General features: G+C 39.8%; 2 protein-coding genes across 2 annotated transcripts in view; both read right to left on the bottom strand.

The window, feature by feature from the left end:
* Positions 1-2860: 2860 nt before the first annotated feature.
* MRPL38 (mitochondrial ribosomal protein L38) lies at positions 2861-15993 on the bottom strand. The gene is made up of 9 exons (XM_063293063.1): positions 15888-15993; positions 14301-14480; positions 13710-13844; positions 13407-13615; positions 11365-11437; positions 9955-10000; positions 7710-7868; positions 5943-6079; positions 2861-3253 (listed from the first exon to the last, which is right to left on the bottom strand). Exons 1-9 carry the CDS (start codon positions 15952-15954, stop codon positions 3117-3119), a joined length of 1143 nt encoding a protein of 380 aa, XP_063149133.1. The 5' UTR covers positions 15955-15993; the 3' UTR covers positions 2861-3116.
* Positions 15994-18030: 2037 nt separating this feature from the next.
* The window catches only part of FBF1 (Fas binding factor 1), a 30641-nt gene continuing 25790 nt past the window's right edge, over positions 18031-22881 (bottom strand). The window contains exons 25-30 of the mRNA XM_063293056.1: positions 22515-22700; positions 21974-22150; positions 20668-20805; positions 19434-19572; positions 18509-18639; positions 18031-18183 (exon numbers count right to left, since the gene is read on the bottom strand). Coding sequence (XP_063149126.1) covers positions 18100-18183; positions 18509-18639; positions 19434-19572; positions 20668-20805; positions 21974-22150; positions 22515-22700 — 855 coding nt within the window. The 3' untranslated portion in view covers positions 18031-18099. The remainder of the gene's footprint in view (positions 18184-18508; positions 18640-19433; positions 19573-20667; positions 20806-21973; positions 22151-22514; positions 22701-22881) is intronic.

The following is a 22881-nucleotide window of genomic DNA, read 5'->3' as shown; positions in this document are numbered from 1 at the left end:
AGGAAGCTCAGTAAAGAGAATGTGAAAACAACATGCCCAAAGCCCAGCACACAAGTTATTCTCTCCAAGGGGCGGTCCTAAATGTTGAAAGAGTGAGCCTTAAAGGGACAGAAGCTATGCATACTAATGTTTCCCAACCTTGGCAACTTTAAGATGTGTGGACTTCCATTCCCAAAATTCCCCAGCCAGCTGGAGTTGAAGTTCACAGATCCTAAAGTTGCCAAGGTTAGGAAATATTGCTCCAGTGAGTCTGATTTTGTTTGCCAGTCCTGTTCCAGAGCGATGAAGGGACTGCTGAGAGCTGAAGGGGAGAATAAACTTTACCAAGTTCTCTACATCTCTGGAGTCGAGTTTGCTTTCAGTTACATGCTAGTCAGCTCCCTGCCACTCTGTCCACAAGGGCTTCTCCACAAGTCACTCCTTGATTCTTGTCCCACAGAAGTTAAGCCATGATTTCTAACTATGGTTTGTTGAATCAGACATAAATGGCTGGGATCAGACATCATGCTAAAGCATGACCCCAGGCACACAAACTACAATGGCTGGCCTCACATAGTACCTTAAACCAAAACCAAACAAGCTAGATTATGGCTTATTGTTTACGGTGTGGTCCCAATAAGACTTTTTAGTTGTGATGCTTGGATTATGGAACAGTTTTCCCAAAGGAGTTTTGTCCGGTCCAAGTCTTGCCCATTCTTAAAACATTTTTATTTTATTTTCTATCCCTTTATTATTTTTATAAATAACTCATACTCCTTCCTCCTCCTATTTCCCCCACAACAGCAACCCTGTGAGGTGGGTTGAGCTGAGAGAGTGTGACTGGCCCAAGGTCACCCAGCCGGCTTTCACGCCTGAGGCGGGACTAGAACTCACAGACTCCTGGTTTCTAGCCCATTGCCTTAACCACTTGCTTAGCTAGAACCTTTGTTGGTATGTTTTGTTGGCTAATATGAAATGGGTTTGTTCGTTCGTGTAGCAGGTTTCCTACGATCAACACCATACCCACATTTGACTTATTGACTGGCCTCCTTGAGGTAAAACTGAGTTTGCTGGAGACTTCTGGTTTGACTCTTTCCTGGAACTGAGTTGACTTCAGTGCCAGTGATGGTAATAGCTTCTAGTTCAGACAAGGGTGACCAGATTAGAAACTAAAACCCCTCCAACTCTACAACTCTTTATCCTTTAGTGGTCTTCAAACACAGATTGGCTGCAAAAATAGGTGTTTTTCACTGATCTCATGATAAGCCACAGGTCTATCCATAGCCTACCTAACAAAAAGTTTGATACCACAATTCTAATCCCCTCTAGAAGCAGAAAAAAAAATGTAATGCTTGCTTAGCCGTTGAACTTACTGTACTAGAACAGATATACTACTTAACAGCTGGCAACTTTTGCAAATGTCAAAAAGATTAATTTTTAAAGATGACCAAAATCTTACAAAACCCCCTCAGTATTCTTCCCCCAGAGACCTTGGGAATATTTCTACTAACTTTTTAAAAATTATTTAAATTTTGGGCTTCACAGTTCAGTCGTCCTAAGTTACAAAAGGTTACTAGAGCTTACAAAAAAGCAAGAGAAAGGAGTAATACCAATAAATCTTACTTATTGGCTGAACTGCTAGGAGAGTAACAAAATCAGTCAGGACTTAAAAAAACAAACTGTGAAAGTTTAAGTGTAAAAGTTTACAAACTTAGACTGAATGTAAATAATGGGGTATATCTTCCTCGAAATATTGCCATATATATTTTTAAAATTGCCATGTAAAGCTGCTCCCGGAATATTTCTCAACCTTAAATAAATTCTAAGAGTATCATTTAAAGTAAGCTTCAAACAGCGCTCACATTCAGACAAATGTTTGATTACAGTTATTTGCAATGGCACTTAAATTGAACCAAAACACAGGGAAGGCGGCTTTAATGCAAACCCATACTACTACACTGGATGTATTCATTTTCGAAGAATGGTTGAAACCTTCAGTGGTTTAACCCTCAATTGCTCCAAAAGAAAGTCATGACGTAATCAGGTGCCAGGCAAAGAAATCAACTTGAGCCTTGATCTAAATATTCCAACAGTAATGATAGTTATAATGGCCATGAAACCAATTTCAGCATGTAAAAGTAGAATAGATGTAGAAATGAGAATCAAGTAATTGTTTTCAGCATTTGTTTCAAAACATTCAACACTTGAGGTCACTTTTGGATTCCCAGATTTCCTGTATGTAAAAAAGCTTGATTTCACTAAACATAAAACTGTCCATATTTAGTGGCCACATCTGGTATGGCAGATCTTTCACTTAATTGTCAGTCTCAATAGCTTTAGAAGCCAGTGGGACACAAGTCCATTGTACTTCATTCTGGGTTGAACTTGAGAATGCTCTTGATTGGTTGAAGAATTGTCTATTGTAATCTTAGTTGCACCTTAAGAGCCAGTGTGGTGTAGTGGTTAAGACAGTAGGCTAGAAACTGGGAGACTGTGAGTTCTAGTCCTGCCTTAGGCACAAAGTCAGTTGGGTGACTTTGGGTCAGTTGCTCTCAGCACTAGGAAAAAGGCAATGGTAAACCAATTTCGAAAATCTTGTCAAGAAAACTGCAGGGACTTGTCCAGATAGTAATCAAGAATCAAGACTGACTCAGAAGCACACGCACACAATCTTAGTTGGAGCTTTTAATGCAGGCACGTTGGGACTAGAGGGAACGTATTGTGCTAGACAGTCCCGGCAACCTATGTCCTCGAATGATTCCATGTGCTTCTTCCTATGTAACTGTTTTCAAAAATTTTGAAATCATGCTTTTCTTTCTTTTTAATATGGAAGATAATACACAGTCCAGCATTCTGTAACAATTGAACATTTTGCAACAGGTAATATATTGTCTGTTTTTATTCAAATACAAGTATTTTATCATTCACGTTTTCTTGATCAAATTCTGGGAAAAAAATAGCAAAACTTCTGAGACACATATACACAAGACAGATGGAAACTGAATTTTTTTCCAAGTGGGTAGTAAAAATGACAACTTGAGTCACTTTCAATTATGTTTTATGGACTTCTGTTTTTTGGCCCAGAAACGCAAATTAGTCTGTTCAGGTCTCCTATGGAAAGAAGTATGTTGGACTGCTCAGTAAATGCCATAGGTGGGCTCATCACTGTCCCTGTACCTGTCCAGGTACCTCAGAGGCTGACGATGTGGAAATTTCTTCTGGCGGGGATGATATCTGGGCGGCTGAACAAAGTCAAACACTGGTTCCTTCATGTCTGTGAGAGGCAGAGAGAATGTTAGCAATTCTTAAAAAGATAACAAGCTCTAATCTTGTTATCTTGTTATTTGTAAATTCTTATCTCAAATGGTCAACCAATTAACAGCTCATCATTTTTCTGTTTTTTATCTGCAGTTTTTTCACTGTACCCTGAAAACGTATGTGCAATCTCCCTTCCTAGTAAAGTGAAAAGAAGCTCTATTTCCAGATTGCAGTTGATCTAGAGTCACATTCTACTGGTTGCTATCTGTTCTGGATCTGTTTGTTTATTGCTGAAGCAACTTTTTGATACCTTTGGAAATTTCTGGACTAAATAATTCTGAACTTTCTACACCCAGGTATCTTCTAGGTGAAGCCACTGGGGCCTGGAAGCTGCACCAACTAACGGAATATGGCTCAAAAATATAATCCAGTAGTAGACACACAATAGTCTTAGCATTAGTGTTTTAAAAAACAAAAACAAAATAGTTTCAAACTACAGTTACTGCTTGGACTTTGAAGAAACAGGATAGGAGGAGTATTGATGCTTTTGAATTTTGGTGTTGGAGAAGATGCCTAAGAATACTGTGGACAAACAAGGAAACAAACTAATGGATCATCAAACTAATCAACCCAGGCTTCTCACTCGAGGCACAAATGACCAGGCTCAAATTACCCTACTTTGGACACATTATGTGAAGGCCTAGCTCTCTGGCGAAGGGTCTAATGCTGGGAAAGGTGGAAAGAAAGAGAAGAAGCGGACGACCAGCAGTAAGGTAGATGGGCTCAGTTACAGTGGCAATGGTTGCATCACTGGAAGACCTGAAAGACCAGGTTGGGGACAGATCATCATGGAGAATATCTATCTATGTGGTTGCTAAAAGTCGACACCAAGTTGATGGCACATGATTGATTGAACGATTAACAGTTACTGTTAAAAATCTGAAATACATACAGAGGGACTTTATATGCTCACAGAAACTGCCACTGAAAAAAACATAATGGAATGGATATGGTCCATCTTTGAGGGAGATGGGCGGTAACAAAATTTGAATAAAATAAATAAATAAAATATTCCTCAAATTTAACATGCGAATGAGGAGGGAACAAAGGGAACTTAAGCCACGGTGTGACTGCTTAGAGCAGGCTTTCTCAATCAGGGGTCCATGAGAGGTCACTAGGAGTTTATTATTTTATTTATTTATTATTCAAATTTAATTACTGCCCATCTCCCCCAAGAGAGGGACCCTGGGAGATCATAAGTTATTTTAAAAATTATTTCAAATTTTGGCAGCTTCACAATAAAGAGGTAAGTTTCATCCCTTATTTTTAGTTTAAAAACACTGTTAGTGCATATATACAGGCCCACACATGAAACAAATACAGTAATTTTGTAACTTCTGGCCAATATTCAAATATTGCCTGAATGTGCAGGGTCCCCGAGGCCTGAAAAATATGTTATTCCAGGGTCAAAAAGTTGAGAAAGGCTGGCTTAGAGGATTTTTCCATGGTTTTCTTGCTCATTGTAAGGATATGACTATTGCCTTTTCAGGGAAGTTTGCTTCAAACTTTCTAATCTGGTCTAAAGCCCTGACATTTCCTAGTAGTCTATCCAAGTATGAGCCAGGGTTGACCCTGCTTAATTTTTAAGTCCCGATAATATGAGCCTGGTGCTGCATCTGTAAAGATTTTCACATTGGAAATAGTAATTGAATGAGTGCTCCTAGAAGTCTTAGCAGTTGGATGCTCAGCAACTTCCCTGATAGCCCATTAAACATTTATTTATTTATTTATTTAATCTAATTTATCTCCGCCCATCTCCTCCCGTCGGGGGACTCTGGGCGGTTTGCCAGGCTCCCGCTTGCAGTTTCTGTTCCACGCATACTTAGTATATAGTAAATAATGAGAACCTTTGCATGTTCTCTGTCATACCATTTCAGCACCAATTACCATGCCATACCAAATTCAGCATGGGGCCAGGCTACCCGAGGGACCGCCTCTTCCCCATTACGTCAACCTGTCCTACTCAATCATGCAGAAAGGGCATGTTGCGGACCCCGTCGGTAAGAGAATGCTGTCTGGCAGGGTCCAGGAGGCGGGCCTTCTCTGCAGTAGCTCCTGCCCTCTGGAACATCTTGCCCCAGAGGTGAGGTTAGCCCCATCACTCCTGGCCTTCCAGAGGAATTTTAAGACCTGGCTCTGCCACCTGGCTTGGGGCGGGGAGGGGAACCGTCATGTTTGGGGATGGCTAGTGCCCTAGAGCACTTGTCGCATACAAGGACTGAGTTATTATCTGCTATTTGGGATTCTATTTTTATCTATGATTGTTGTTTACTTGTAATTGTATTTTTAGATAATATATTTTATATATTGTAATTTTATAGTATATTTATTGTTTTATTGATTAATGTTGTAAACAGCCCAGAGTCCCTCTGGTGGGAGGAGATGGGCAGTGACAAATTTGATAAAAAAATAAATAAATAAATAAATTACATGACAGGCTCTATAAAAGAGCGGCTAATGAAGGGACTTTTGGAGAGGAAGATTCTGGTTTCCATCAACTCTGGGTTTAAACTTCAGCTTGCGCACCCCCCAAAATTATACAGTTGTTTGGATAACATGGTCTAAGCCTGTCCCAAAACCTGATTTCTACCCCCCAAAAAATCAATGCAAAATTGTAGATATTTCACATGTGGTCCATTACTTACTAAGAAGCTCGTAAAAGACCTTTGTAACCGAATTATCCCACTGGCACTGGAAAAACACCAGTCCTGCTGGTGTCATGGCACTCTGATGCTTCTTGTAGAAGTCAAATGTTTTGAAGGTTCTCATCTTGAGGCTGTGACTGAATAGATGAAAATACAAATGCAATGGGTTTGGCGCTTGTAACCTCTTCACCTATTATCATCACCCTGTTCAAACATAATCCATTTCTGAACTCTTGGAATGACGACATAGATTTGCTTTGTTGAGAACTATGTTTTTTCCCACAAAACCCTAGAAATCATAATTTAATGAGAGTGAAAGTGAGAAAAAAAACAATTTAAAACTGGTTTAAATTTTAAACAGATATACATGCAAGGGTCCTGGAACAAGGGAATTATATCAAATTCTCCTATTCATCAGCTTCCTATAAGCAGTTTTAGCCTGACTGTGTTCCCTCTGCCTTCCATTGTACATTCTACTAGTAAGTTTCCAGGGTTCTAAGACATTACAGAAAATTATTTATTAGAGACAACCAAAGAAATAAGAAAAGGGAAATAACCTTGCTCTCTCTAGCAATAGCTGAGGAAATAGCCACATGCGTTGATCAATCGATCGATCGATCTACCTACCTACCTAATCAACCTGTTACCCATTTGGACAAGCTTATCATATAAATTCTCACCACCTTTAGCAGTCAGATGTAACATGACTGCGAACAGATATAACTAAGAAAATCAATTCACATGGTTTCACATATTGAAACAAAAAAGGAATACTAGATAATCTTTTGCATAAAGACTATTTCAATGAGAGATACCAAGTCTGAGAAGCAGCATACCATGGCATAAATCTACAGGGGTACTCAGTGTTTCTGGTTTGGAGCAAGCAATTGGCACTCTCAGATAACGGATGCTGTGGCGTATGGTAAGGGGCTTGTTCATTTACAAAATGCCTTCAGAAGGTGAACTAATGAGCCCCCCTCTCCCGGTCCCAAGGCACTCTTTATTTAAAATATTTCTATGCTATTTGTCTTCTCCATAATTCTGAGAGTCTCACATCAACACAAATACAAATAATAAAATCCTATAGAATCACTAAAGCAGTGATGTAAATATTTAAAATAATAGAATAGAGACACAAAATTATACACTGAAGGCCTTCCTAAAAGGAAGGAATTTACCCATCTCCTTACTACCACCACATGATTTACTATTATTTTTCTTTTCTGGGTAGATAGTCACATTTCCAAACAAAGCAATGGAGTGCAATCAACTACTATTTTTATTTTCTGAGAATGTATGTGGGGCCTTAAGGTGAAGTTTTGAAGACTGCCAGATCCCAAGTTATTTTTTTCAAGTATTAATATATTTTTTAAAAGTCATTTAGAAAACAGAGCCTAGTGAGCATCAACATGTGTACCCTACTGTGTCTGTGGGCATCACAATGGGAGACCCCAGAGTTGATTAATATAACTCCAGGCCATAAGCTGATTTCTACCCAAAGAAGCAGCCCAAAGAGTTGCTGAGTGTACAGAGTACCACCAAATAGAAAGGTTTCAACACTTAAAGCCATTTGGCTAGTTTTGCTTGCTTTCAAGTTGTGCGATGTCTACCTTTTTTTTGTTTTTGTTTGCTGAACTGAACTGTTTAAACTGTTAAGATTCAAAGAATCTTGGACCATTCAGTTTTCCTTCGCAAACAGGTCACCTCCCGAGATGAGATGAGATCTCCCAATGACTTCATCATTACGTGGAAAATGTGAAGAGTTACCATGGTGTTGGCCGCACATCATCCGTAAAATCAATTGGCTGGTGCTGTTTGAATAGAAGAAAGACGTAGCGATGGTATCCCGTTCCTCTGGCTGGAAATGCAGGGAAATAGTGGCAGATTTCCTGCCCAGCCTCTATTCTGTTGCCTGGAATATTTCCCCTGTTGATGTAAAACAGGATTCAAACACGTTGGCCTGACATTACTCCCCTGAACAAGCATGGAATTATTTTCATTGCACAGCCACCAAAGGAGAAAAGGGCTGTTGAAGAGGCTTGATATAAAGCCAGGGCTGTCAATTAATGACTTCTGAACTACAGTATATTTCACGGAAATTGGAGCTATTCTAATGAGGATAGCAATAAGGGTTAGCAAGCTCCCTTGCAAAGCAATTTGCTAATTGGCAAAAGCTGCTAACAATCTATCTTGGCAGTATAACGCCACTGGGAAACCCTTGAGGGCATTCCACGGGGTCCTTTCAGTTTACCCAGAGGTACTGCCGAGGGATCCCAAGGACCGCATCTCTGTTCTAACCAAAGTTACACTTCAGGACACGTCACAGAAATCAATGCAATGTACAAAAAGTTCAACCTTGGTCTCATTAGACCATAACACATTTTCCCACATGCTTTTGTCTGACTTGATGTAGGTTTTTGCAAAATGTAGCTGGGCTTGGATGTTTTTTTTTTGAACTTTTTGGCCATAATTCCAAAAAGTATGTTTGGCGCAAAAACAACACTGCGCATCACCAGAAGTACACCATGCCCACAGTGAAGCCTGGTGGTGGCAGCATGATGCTTTGGGGCTGCTTTCCTTCAGCTGGAACTGGGGCTTTGGTCAAGGTGCAGGGAATTATGAACAGTTCCAAATATCAGTCAACTTTGGCACAAAACCTTCAGGCCTCTGCTAAAATGCTGAAGATGAAGAGGAATTTCACCTTTCAACATGACAACGACCCAAAGCATACCTCCAAATCAACAACAGAATGGCTTCACCAGAAGAAGATCAAAGTTTTGGAATGGCCCAGCCAGAGCCCGGACCTGAATCCAATGGAAAATCTGTGGGGTGACCTTCAGAGGGCTGTGCACAGGAGATGCCCTTGCAATCTGACAGATTTGGAGCGCTTCTGCAAGGAAGGGTGGACAAAGATTCCCATGTGCAATGCAGATAGACTCCTACCCCAAAAGACTGAATGCTGCCATAAAATCAAAAGGTGCTTCAAAAAAGTATTAGTTTAAGGGTGTGCACACTTATGCAATCACATTATTCTAGTTTATTATTTTTTTACCCTAAAATATTTCAGTTTGTTTTTCAGTTGAATTGTACAGCTTGTATGTTATATTAAAGGCGGAAAAAATTCTGAAGAGATTTATCTTGGTCTGATTTTTTTACATCTCAAAAACCTGGCATTTTAACAGGTGTGTAGACTTTTTATATCCACTGTATGTATATTTATATTTATATCCCAGACTCTTTGCTGTGGCCACACTGGGTAGGACTTGAAACCCACATATCCAGAAAGCATCCAGTCTGGGGAAGGCTGATGTTAAGAGTTTGGAAGGCACTGGGCTACATTCCTTCTAATATTTGTGCAGCGTAGACCACCTTCTTAGCGCTTTCTAGTTCCATATATACTTGCCCTACCCTTGCCTTATGAGGGGAAACAAATAACTTCTATATAATTTAATCTTGTGGCATTATTGCCTTTGGTGCTACTTTGGCATGGTTATAAACAATATGAAACTGCCGTATACTAAATGGAGCAGGACGTATATTAAATATACGCGTGGGGTAGTGGTTGAAGTGTCTGACTGGGATAAGGGAGATCTAGATTCAAGTCCTCACTCATCTATAGAGCTCACTTTTTATGCAAGGGTACAGAACATGGGGCAGAACCGTTCAAATATGTTCCAGCAGACAGGGCAAGAAACAATAGTTTTAAATTACAAAGAAATAGATTTCAGCTGGTCATCAGGGAAACATGTCTAATGGTATGAGCTGTTTATCAACACACAGTGGAGTCTGCTGACCCGAAGCCCATCTGTTGGGGGTGCCATAATAGTAGGTCCTACCCTGGGCAGCGGAATAGGCTAGACCAAGGTCCCTTCTAATCCATACTTTGCATGATTCTATTAATTATGGGTGGATCAGGGAAATTAGCATGATACTACAGTGGAAGCTAAATATTGAGATTCTGTTCCAGGTTTCCTCAGAGTCTGAAAATGATGCCAACAATGCCAATACTCACACCAACCAGTGGACGTACTCCAAACTGCTATCACATAGGTGTCCATCTGCAGACACAAGGCATATGAAAACCCAGTTAAGATACAATTCATCTTACAAAGTATGGCTATTATTCAGTTTTGACTGCAACATACTCAGGTTTAAGTATTTCTTTTTTCTTTTTTACCACAACAGTTCATTTTTCATGCTACTGCAACAAGTTTTCACAATGGCTTTTAAAAAAAGTTTGTAGCATGGGTTGCACAATATTGTAGAAAGAAACATTCCACAAAATAACCAACCTCCCAGTTCTGATACAAGAGACATCTGTACCACATATTTGTCCTTAGGTCACCCATCACTGATTTTAAAGCTGCAATTAAATTACAGTAGCATCTTTTAAACATGCAAAACATCTCTGACTGTTGCTTGATCTCGCCAGGAGTGCTAATATTCTGTGGTACTCCAGATCCTTAAATTGATTAAAAAATGGCACTGGGGTTAGGTTGGGCAAGTAGTATACTATTTACTTTGAACATTTTAATTTTAATCTATAACTCATTGGGGTTGCCAGAACTGGCAGGACTGCAATATCCCATTGTTGGCCCGCTCAGGCAAACTGGGGAACTACAGTGGGCTTGCACAGGCAAAGCAGAAAGTGAGTTTGGACAGTGGTGCAGCTTGATCAGCTTTGAAAAACTTTTGCAGCCTTCTTCTAAATTGTACACAACTTCTCCAAGCTTTAAACATTGTCTAGGCTTAAAATAATATCCAGAACTTGCAAAATCCTTATTTAAAATGCCTAGTTCTACCCTACAAAAACAAGAATTATCTAAATTAAACTGAGCAAAGATCTAGGCCAGGGGTCCCCAAACTCTTCAGCTTGTCAATCTCTTCATGAATGTTCAAATTGTTCATTGAGCCCCAAACATTTATTATATGAAAATAATTTAATAAATATTACTTTGACTAATAGTATTATGAATAACAACAAAAACAAAAGACAACTCAAGGCTGCTCTTGCTGGCAACTGACCATCCAACCCTAATGCTGTCTTGCTGCTAGCCACCTCACCTACAGGACTAGGGACTGACATGGAGCTCTGCAGAGACCTCAAAAGATTGATCCCAATCAACCTTCCATCATTTATCGACCAGCTATTGATCCCCAGCCATTTACTGACTCTTTGGATAGTCCCATTGACCCTTGGAGGTTGATACTGACAACTTTGGGGAACCCTGATCTAGGCAGTCTTTCTCAATTATATGATTTCTGATTTCTTTTCTCTACAGAGTTTTGCAACTAAAGTTTCTGTTTCTGCTGCAGAAACTGGATTTTAATCAGAAGCTCCATCAAAATATACAATGGAAAATCTTTTCCAACTGTTAAGAAATCCTATCATACTAAGCATTCCTAACATAATGGCACTTACCTAAGTTAGTGAGCAATGATGTCCAAAGTGTTCCTTCATCTGCTTCAAATGAGACTTCAGGAGGATTAAAAGCCTAAACAGAAAAATATGACTATGGGTATTAAATAGCTATTTCCCTCCCATAGTCCTAAATAAAGAATTACAGTTTTAATTGTAAGCCATCCACAGTCACTGAGTATTGGTGGTGTCTAAATTGAAATAGCAGCAGCAGCAGCAGCAGCAATGGTGTTTTAAACTATACCTGGTCTCCTGGCTGTTTACAACATTCACATCAGTTTTATTTATTTATTTATCTATCTATCTATCTATCTAATTTATCCCCGCCCATCTCCTCCCGTTGGAGGCCTCTGGGCGGTTTACAACAAATGATTAAAACCATCAGAATAATAAAATACAATAAAAATACTATAAATAGAAATAAAAATAAAGAATGAATAAATAAATAAATAACCAGTTAACAGACAATTCAAGTCATTTCTTCCCTGCAGCACAGATAATCAAAACTAGCATTCTCAAAGGACTTGTGAGTTAGAAAGCAAAAATTTATAGGGGCAAAGATAGAGGGTAAGGGCAAATTTTGGGAAGCCATGGATTGCAAAAGGAAAAGTAGTGACACCATTTATCATGCAAGTGGGTACAAAGTATATTTCAGGGTGTTTGGGAAACTCTGAGATTATTTTCAGTCAGTACGTGTACAATAACTATCCTGATGGCTTACACACCCCTTTTTTTCCATTTTAGGTACAAGTGGGAGAAAATAACTGGTCTGATTATGAATTTCTTTACTGCATGAATTTGGGAGGCTTTGGGAGCAATAAAAAAAGGCACACTGCTGTTATTGATAACAGAGGTCTTACCCAAACAGCTACCGTATTGACAACTGTATCTAGTTCTGTAAGATTGTTCCTGCTCTTACAAAATTTACAGGCAAGAATGAGGGTCAGGGGCTGAGGCATTACATGCCATGGATAGTCATTCATGTGATAGGTTAAGAGCTTGTTATTGTCCCAGACATTTAATGGATGATGATTTCTCCTTTAGCCTGTAATCCCACTCACGCTTAATTGTGGGTAAGCCTTTTGAATCAATAGTACTTGCTTCCAATGTAATCTTAAGCTTCTATAGAATTGTACTGATACTGGGTTTATCACAACAAGATTCATTGCTGCTGATTTCCAGCATTTGTCCACATCTAGTTGAAAACTGCTAGAGTTATTGTAATAGAATGGTACACAAACATTTAGTAAATGGAAGTTAAAATCATATTCACTTTACAAGTAGTCTTCACTCACTGACTGCAATTGGGACCAGCAACTCTGCTGCCAAGCCACACAGCTGTAAAGTGAAATGTCATGTGATGGCACCGATTTATGTCAGTTCCAGCTATGGTTGTTAAGTGAATCACTGCGGGTCGTTAAGCATATCACATGATCACAACTTGCAACTTCCTACCAGCTTCCCCACTGACTTTGCTGGTCAGAAGCTGGCAGGGAAGATCACAAATGGCAATCATGTGACCACAGGATGCTGTGACCATCATAAATGCATGCTGGTTGCCAAGTGCCCAAATCACAATCACATGACTGCAGGGACACTGCAACGGCCACATCTTTGAGGACCAGCTGTCTCCTTTTTCAGCACCATTGTAACTTTGAATGGTTGCTGAAGGAGTGGTTGGTAAGTGAGAACTACTTATAGTTAATCTAACAAAGAGAGTGCTACAGGTACCTTGGTTGTAACTGTTCCTATTTACTAGGCATTATATTACAGAGTTAACTTACAGTGAATCTGATTTCACATAGCCTAACCCTAACAGCTGCTGCCCTGCAAGGTGGGCATTCTGCTGGCAGAACATTGTATTAGTATATAGGGAGCGTATCACTATTAGCACATTCAGAGTAATGATGTATTAATTAGACAAAATTTTGTGAAATGCTCCAGGAAATTTACTTTAGTGTCTACACCTAATACATGAGCAACAGCCAAAGCAAAACACAGAAAGGATATACTTTCTCTCAAGGCGCCTACTCTTGGTATAATACCTCTGTGGGAGTAACCACATTTCCATAATAAACTGGCATAACACATTCCTTGTCCTGGTTATATTCCACTTTTAGAAGCACTCTGGGAACAAACGTGGCATTATCAAACAAGTCCCGGTACAGTCCATAGTGTTCTGCTAATCGCTGTTTGTGATATGGACCACTGGTTCTTTCCCATTCAGCTTTGACATCATCTAGAGGAATCTGCACTGCAAGGAGAAACAAAATACTTAGGAAAACCAAGTGGGTAAACTCTTGTAAATGCAAAAGAAATAAATGTTGAGAGAATGGTTACTAACATACATGTTTTCAGCCAGGATGCCTTTTCCAGTTCTGCATTGCTCAAATTTTGTTTCCTAATAGCCACTCTCTTCTTATATATCTTTTTTTGTGATACTGGAAGACTGGGCAGACCAATGTCGATCTTTGCCTCCTTCTCTAAGATTTAAAAGAAAAGAGATTATGCAAAATAAATCTTGTGGCTTGAAAATCACCCAGAACCTCTGATTTACAGAACTCTTATGCTAGCAAAATTCATTCAAATTAAAGGGGGAACAAATTAGTGCACTTTTAAAAATAAAGATACTTTGCTTTTTGAATAGAAACAGCTGTTCTGTTTCACTTTCAAAATATAATTGCAAAAGCTGGATCATCAACTTTACTTTGTGTGACACTTTCCTGTTCTCTTTCTAAACAGAATGTAAGCAACTGAACATTACAATCAAATCCATGACATGCTTATTCAAAAATAAGTTCTAACAGAGTCAATAAAATTTATAAGTATGTATAAAATGTACTTTCCCTGTGGAAAAAAATGTTAAACTATTCGATCAAAGCAACGGGGGGGGGGGGGGGGAAATGGGTAGGGCTTTTGTACTTCTCCAGGGTTAATACCTTCCTCTGGAGTGATGTATTTCTTGTAAGTTCGCCACCAAGGAGTTTTTTTACTCTCTCTTTCTGCTACCTTGAAATAGCGAGTGAAAACACGATACTTTTCCAGTGCCTCCAAATCACTAACATCAATATCTTCATTAGGCATTGGTCCCAGGGGTACACCCAGTTTGCAGAGAACAGCTAAAACGGTAACACAAAACAAAATAATTTGTATTTGCTTAGCAAATTATCCTGTTGGATCAAAAACACAGTAAGCTGGGTCTTCATTTGGTCTTCTATTCAAATGAAACCATCCCACAACAGAAACAGGAACAAAAGGAAGAAAAAAGACCCACTTGGAAACACAACCTGCAAAAAGCAGATGATATTAAACTTACATTTGATTTACATGCTTAAATTGTTAGATCTAAACACAGTATGGAAAAAAGATGAAAGAATCATGAAACCCATTTCTACATTTATCTGTGAATTGTATAAAGCAAAAAGGGTAATATAGCACTAAAGCATGCCATCAGTTTTTCTGTCTCTCTCCATCTGCAAAAGTACAAAAATTATTTCCAAGATTATTTTTAAAAACAGCAATTGTACTTCTTCCTCTAAAAATAAGGTTAGGTACCCATTTCCACAATGTATCTACATTTAGTTGATTGGAAATTTAGATACAGGAGTGATCACAGAATACCTAATTTTAACCATTTAAAACAAAAGATGTATTTTAGTTGCAATCAAACTCAACACAACACCTATATGCAGAAAAAAAAGTAACCATTACTACTAGCCACTACTAATCCGTTTTGTGTTAGTTTCCAAATCCTGAATGCAGAACAAATACATAGTTATTAATGGCACAAATGAACACAAATAATTTTTGTTCCGTTCAAACTGGGATGAGTCCTTCATGGGCATTGCTGATAAGTAATTTATAAAATGAAATGGTGATGTATCCATAACTAATCTCTTCATACAAGTCAACAGGAATGTCTACATTTCAAAAATGATTTTGAAGAAATGATTTGGATCTCATGTATCCAACACCTCTCTGGCATTTATTAAAGTAAGTGATGCATTAAAAATATGCTACAGCTTTAAGGATCCACCCTTCAAAGGAAATGCTCTTCTTGCACAGAAGCATGAAAAAAGGTCAACAAATGAACAGCAGAGATGTGCATCACTGGTGCAAGGTCCAGACTACAACTTTCAAACCACTGTCAGTCCATGTAGTCTACTGAATGGTTGTCCGGATATCTGTAGCCCAAAGAGAGTAAACCTAGCAGAACCCTACAACTTAACGTGCATACCATGCTTTGCTTGCAGAAAAAACTAAATCCACTTCTTAGTAATTCTAGACGAAGAGACCATCATTGCTGGGGTATTTCAACAAAGCCCATAAAGGTGATACCAACATTCCAGACATAAGAATGTACTGGAATATAATGGAACAAAAAAGAAAGCCGAGTAAAAGGAGGAATGGTCAGACGTGGGCTTCTAAAATGCCAAATGAACTCGGGCAAGCAAGTTTCACGAAGCGCAGCAAGATCACCGGAAAAATAATACCCAGATCTTCTCTCCCCTTCCAGCGTTACCCACCAGTACTACTAAACGCTCTACCCATCCGGACTCCGCGAAGGGCGGCATTTAGTACGGGAGCCGCCATTTCGCAGGTTCTTACGTTCCCTCGCCAGGATAGGGCCCCTCGGCGCACGAGGATGACGTCACACAGAAGAGGCTGTCCCCCGAGGGCCTGTAAAGGCTTTTAAAAAGCATTTTGTTAACTATTTTAATAATTCTTCCAACCGTTCACTTCATCAGTCGATTCATAAAATCGTATGCCATAACAAGCAGTGTATTTGGTCTCTTTAAAATTACGTAGCTACTTTTGCTGCACTATGATTGATTACGTGCTATCAAGTCGGTTTCGAATCTTAGCAACCACAGAGATACATTTTCGCTATGACAATCTGTCCTCTGCTCTCCTATGACTACTCTTCAATGCTTTCATTTCCGTCATAGAGAAATTGAAAAGAAAAAAAAACCGTCCACGCCCAGTTGAAAATGTTTATTTTCCTGCGAGTGGGATAAAGCTGACTGCCCAAGGTCACCCAGTCAGCTTTCATGCCTAAGGCGGGACTGGAACTCAAAATCTCCTGGTTTCTAGCCTAGTGCCGTAACCACTAGACCAAACTGGCTTGCTTGCTATACAGACTGCAGTTCCACAGGTACACCACTTAGCACCTGATTCAAAGGTCTGTACTTTAGCGGTGCAAGCCTTAGCTAGGTGTCCTGGGGCTCCACAGCAAAAAGACAAACCAAGGTCTCCTCTGTTTCTTTGATGCAGGCAGGGATCTCTTTAATATCCCTATTTGCATGGTTCTCCGGTGTTGGTATCCAAGGAGACCATAGGGAGGTAGGGCAGGGGTGAAAAGAGGTGATAACATTTCCTCCCCTTATTTCCTCCATGCCTCAACTCCTGCAATCACTTGATTGACACACAACATTGGAACAGTTCTTCCAAATTCTCTGGCATGTCTTGTCTCAGTAATTAATCATTCAGTTCATCAGCAAATCCTTCTTGAAACTCCTAAACAGATTGTGAGATGTAGCTCCAAATCTTTGCATGAAGTTCTGGAAATTATCCAGCAATGTATCACTTCACTCAACGGGGACATAGCTCCTTCTTTCAGGAGACTCAGAACAAAGTCACCCTGGAGTGATCTGTAGGAAATTCTGCTGGTTGATCTGCCATAAACAATTCACTCGGGACTTCCAAATTCCCATGACAGCGAACAAACATTGGTTGGGCTGAACTGCTTCTGACTGAAGTGAGCCTTGTCACAAATACCATGTAAGTTGTACCATGGCATTGTCCAGAGTTATTTGTATATGCACTTGCTGTTAATGTTGTAACAGTGATTCAGCAAGTTGTTCTGAAGACAGTGGGGTGCCCTTAGAATCCCCTCCTAATCAGATTGTGCCACCTACACAATAAAAGGTACAATAAAGGACTCCTAGAACTCTATTGGTGTAGGGTATAATAACAGAATGTCAAAAGCTTGAGTTTCTCTCTCCCTCATAGTAAAGAGCATCAAGGCAGGGTTATCCTGAGGTTCTTTTTACTCTCTCTTCTTTCCTAGGGCTAAATGGATATTTACCTAACCATTTTTGCAGTCCTTCTTCAAGGCTAACTCTGTACTCCTCTACACTGCTGGATTGCTTACTCCAACTGGAATCAGCCTGACTTGCTAGATCATTTAGGGAGAAACTCCTTGTAGCTCCACGTTTCTGGGAGGTGAGGGGAGCTGAAGCTAGGAGACACTGCTTCTCAGTGGTAATGCTAGAGCATTGGAACAATCTCTCAATCTCTTATGTGAGCTGCTGAGAAGCATCAGATTGTGGCAGGATATAAATGCAATAAACAAATGAAAAAATAAAATAAAATAAAATAAAGTAAAATAAAATAAAATAAAATAAAGTATGACAAAAGACAAGGAAGATGTGGAAATACAGTAAGTTGGGGCTATGCAATATGATCAAAGGCAGACCACTGCTCTGAAAGACTGTTCTTCAAAGCCAGCTAATGGCAAAGAGTTTCAGCAAAACATAAAACTGTTGATCTGGCAACAGCAATAGTGTAAGGAAACATTTAAAAATATTTATTTTACAAAATGTAGCTTCTGACAAAGTTGAATTTGGCAGTTATTTACGTGCTTGATTTCATGTTAAACATGCAAAGTGATAACATCATTGTTTATTCGGAGGAAGTGTGAATCTTGGCACAACTATCTCTAGGACCAATCCCCTCTCATGCTGACTGGAAGGAAGTCTTATAGGAAGCTCTCTTCAAGGTTTCTAAAAAGCACTGTTCTTCTTCCAGGAAATCACGATCCTGTTAGAAAAAACAAAAAGAGGAATGAAAATGGAGAAAGAGCTCAACAGTGAACCAAAAACACATAAGCTTCATGGCTGGATGTCAGAGCATCCCTGTCCTTCCCATTTTCCTAACTTGGTGTTTTCATGCAAACTTTGAACTAAATTGAGCTCTTTTTCAGATAAGTAAGCAACAGTTTTACCTGAAACAGAGCTAAATAAAGTCAGATGAAATTTAATTATAAAGCTAAACGGAACTGTAATGGCTATACAATTATAACCCCGGTACTGACATTAACGTTCTCAACCCAGAGTAGACCAAAAGCTGGACAACGTAATCTTACTCGTTCAGCTGTAATTTTATGCAACACCAATTTGGCATATAAATCTGCTGGCTCTGGTCTTGGAAGTCCCTGAGAAGCTCTGGTGTTGCCAGGGTTAACTTTAGGTGGAACAGTAATTGGAAGAGGCAAATCTGGGAAGAAAAACAAGTTAGACGTGGCAGTGAGTTATCTGTGTCATCTATACAGATACTTAACATAGGATTCTTTTGTGATGCACAAGACAGTGTGCTTAATTATCTTACTGGGGGTACCAAAACATCAGTTCTGTAAAGCCAACCCATTCCTCTCTCTAAATAAGAGTCAAGATAAGAATCTCCTGTAAAAGGACATATATGGATCAAAGGGGCAATGGAACAAAGAAACAAGATGTGGAGCTCTGCTTCTTTTTCTTGATTTTGCCCTTTGGTTACTTGTTTTATTTAAACGTAATGAAGCAACATTTATTAAATTTTCCCTAGTAGCTTATTGTCAGATAAAAAGGTAAAGGTTTCCCTTGACATTAAGTCCAGTCGTGTCCGACTCTAGGGGGCGGTGCTCATCTCCGTTTCAAAGCCGAAGAGTCGGCGTTTGTCCGTAGACACTTCCGCGGTCATGTGGCCGGCATGACTAAACAGAACACTGTTACCTGCCTGCCAAAGCGGTACCTATTAATCTACTCACATTTGCATGTTTTTGAACTGCTAGGTTGGCATGTATTTGGAGAACCAATGTTAGGGAGTGCCTGGAATACTTTGTATGGAAGAAACTCAGATCTGTGCTCCAAGGTCAGTATTAAAATAATACATGAATTAGCCCCCTCTGTCTCTTCGGAGTTAAAAGCATTTACATATAAAAGCCCTTGAAAATACACAGAATGGAATTTTACCCTCTTACTTTATTTGGCCTATCAAGAATGCCCACCATAAATGGCTGGGCAGGTACTTACAGTGCACATTGGAAATTATTTTGTCAGGAGCTTCCGATAATGGCCCCTGGGGCACGTTCTGAAATGACAGGGAGTTGCTTGGAAGTTCCATCCGTAGCTGTTCTAGCTGCCTCCTCTGATGAGACAAACTGAGACGCTCCTGACTCATTGCAAAGGAAAGACGGAAGGAAAATATTGTAGTAGTAGACTCTGATGTATCATGCCTCAAACATCTCATGTTGAGCAGACCATTTTTAAATCTGCCATAATTTCCTAGATTATCAGGATAGACTGTAATTTCCCAATTTAGGAAGAGCTCTGGAATCCACTTTTGCTTAAGAACACTTTTTTTCAGATGCTCCTGATGTGCCAGCTGTGGTCCATCTTGGAAAGCTGCAGTATGGCCACCAGCATCTGTGCTTCTGAAACCTCAAGCCTTCTTTTGTGAGTTTATGTTGCAGGCTGTGGACCGAAACTTATTAGGAGCAACAGCTCTTTGCACTGATGACCTATTAGCTTTCTAGGCAGTTCAAGGGGCTGGTATCAACCATTAAAACCCATCATGATTTGAGACCTGGCTACTTGTATCTAACGTGGTTCAACATCTGTTTGTTATTCAACACTTCTAATTTTGGGAGGGAGCCTTCTAATCTCTCTCAGCTTGCTTATCTAAGTGTTCAGCATTCCACAGAACAAAATTGTGTGATGTACTCTTAATAGTTCATGTACACATTAAAAAAAAGCATAAAAGAAATTGATCTGAAGGAGCTCAGCTCCATTCTGATGACAGCACACCCGCAAAATCTGGAGACAAATTAATTTATAAAGTAAGAAAAGGATTTAAAAAAATAGTGTGCCTATCTACCTCTTACGTTTAGGCATGCTGTTGCTCACCTTGACCCCATGCAGGATGCAATTTTACAATGAGCTGATTTGTTTTATTAAATCAATTTATGTAGCCACCCAATTGACATGCCACTCAGGGCCACATACACAAATAAAAACAGCATGAAATAGCTCAATTTAATAAAACTAGACAATCTGATTTCCATATTCTGAGACACAGATGTCAATATTTGCATATCCTGTATTTTAAAACATTGGTTTTATATGTTAATTGTATTTTTAATTGTATTTTTAATTATCTTGTCATCTAAGAGAAGCAATTTTTAAAGTAGATACATTTTTATTAAAACATTAGTAAGTAATAATAGTACATAGGAACAAGACATTTTCAGAGCTTGGGGGAGATTACCTGATACAGATGTTCCTCCTGCTGTCTGAGCCATTCCATCTGTTGCTGTAGAGTCTGGAGTCTGGCCTGGTGCTCCGATTCCACCTTCTTTGCCTCCAGCAGGGCCTTCTCTCCTTCTTCATACTTCTGAGAGGATAGCTTTGTGGCACAAGGAGGAGGAGTAAGGCCTTGATCTGAGCTACTGTCTTGAACCTGTTTCTGCCTTAGGATTTAACCTGATGTAATAGTTGGGTTCATACAGCATGCTAAATAATGGATTGTTTGTGGTTCAGTGTGTGCTATATAGCCACAGAGTTGCTTTACCCAGAGTATGAACCTGGGCATTAAGCCTACCAATTATGGTTAAAAACAGGGCTGGAATGTATAAAACCAGCAGTAAAGCAAGTAGTGACTGGTTTTACGTTCATACAGAATGCTTTTCTCTTAATGATGAGTGATGTATAACGTATTTCTTATTATACATCTTACAGTGTGTACTTTTCCATGGTGAAAGTTTTTTTTTAATTCTGCTAATTCGCACTATAGCATCTGGTTTAGATGACACACTTTTTGTTCAATAAGCCATGGACTATTAATGTTATGGCCACACTTCTCTAGCCTTCTTCCTTTACCTGCCTGCCTTTGACAGATATCTTGGTTCATTAACCTGAGATTTCCCCTGACATCTGGAAAATGTAGTTTAAGGCTTTCCCTCAAAAGGTGATATAACCTGGAGATGCAGACATGGCTGGATTTTTTTTCCCTGTTCCCAGTGAGTAATATGTAATTACGCTGACCATGGAGAATGTGGCCTTGATTACACTGAAGATCCTCTCAGAGAAGCAACCATGACAGATTACTTTATTTTCATGTGAATGGCTTCCAGCATTAACAACCAAAAGGCATTGTGAGGTTTTCCTCTCTTTTCCACTTTAATATCTTTTTTTAAAATGAAAGACCCCCCCACCCCCACCCAAGAATCAATAGTAAATCAGGGGAGAATTAAAAGTGTGAGACAGCATTAGGTGCCTCCCCCAAATCACCTGCCAACAGACTCTGCCAAGGAAGCAATGACACTATTTAGTGCCTGGACCTGGAATTCAGTAATTTAAAAGCTTATTCTTCCCTAGCTTTCAAAGGCGCATGTTGCAGATTTTTTAAAGACTGTTTGCTGCCCAAGGGCTGCTGTGGTTCCTGTGGCATGGTCCAGCCTTCTTTTACCTGACACCCTCCAGAAGCGCATGGATGTGCAATTTCCAGAATATCTAGCCTAGTTAGGTCAGCTTTCCTAGCTAAACTGGCAGAGGTAGACAGGCGGCGTCTCTACCTTGCTCATGCCGTTGATCTCATCTGCCCTCTGTTTGATGTGCAAAGCTGCTGCATTCACTCTTTCCTTCTCCAGTCTCAGCTCCTGCTTCTCCTGCTCTAGGAGCTCTCGATCCCTCACCAGCTGCTCCTCCTTTGATCTCAGCTCACTGGCTTTGATCTTCAGGTCTGCTTGTTCCTAGGAGGATGAGGAAGAGGAGGGGGAAGAACAGCCTTAGGGATATGTTACTTTATATTTCTGTTCTATACTGAATTTAATCCACTTACATCATACAGAGAAAAGGACTTTTTGAGAAAAGACTGTACAATTTTATTTAACCTGATTGGGTCTCCATTCCCATGTCAACGCTGCATAGTTACTGTCATTCTGTAAGTCATTCTGGCCTCGTGATGGAAAATCAGAGAAATAATAAATGGTTATAATTGCCACAGTTAGTCCTAACCACTGCTTCAGTGTCCAGGTATTCTTCTGGACTCTCACCAGATGGCAGAAGTAAAAAGATGGCCCAAGAAGGAAAAGAATGAAGATTGCAGCCCTCTACCTTTGCAAGGCTCATGATGACCCCTTCTCTCTGAGAGTCAATTTGCAGAGCCCGGTCGACCTCCCGCTCTGAGCGTTCTTTGCTCAGCCTCTGCTGGATGTGGAGCTCTGACCACTCGGCCGCCAGTTTACGGCGCTCCTCGGCACATTTATGCATGACTGTTTTCTGTTCCTCAAGCAAAGAATTCTGGGGAAAAGGAACATGAGAAGGATGGAGAAATCAGTCTAGTTTTTGACAGCAAGGTGAATTAAAGCAAGATCTTTCACACAAACTACAAGGCTTTCTATCACCACTTTAGAAAGGCTGCTGCAACTTTACTTGGCTTAACTGATGTATCTTGAATTTTTCCTCACAGTGCCTTTGGAAA

This window comes from Candoia aspera, chromosome 2 (genome assembly GCF_035149785.1).
Source record: "Candoia aspera isolate rCanAsp1 chromosome 2, rCanAsp1.hap2, whole genome shotgun sequence".
NCBI lineage: Eukaryota > Metazoa > Chordata > Lepidosauria > Squamata > Boidae > Candoia > Candoia aspera.
The sequence above is the reverse complement of the archived record's forward strand: the minus strand, read 5'-3'. Positions and strand labels throughout refer to the sequence as shown.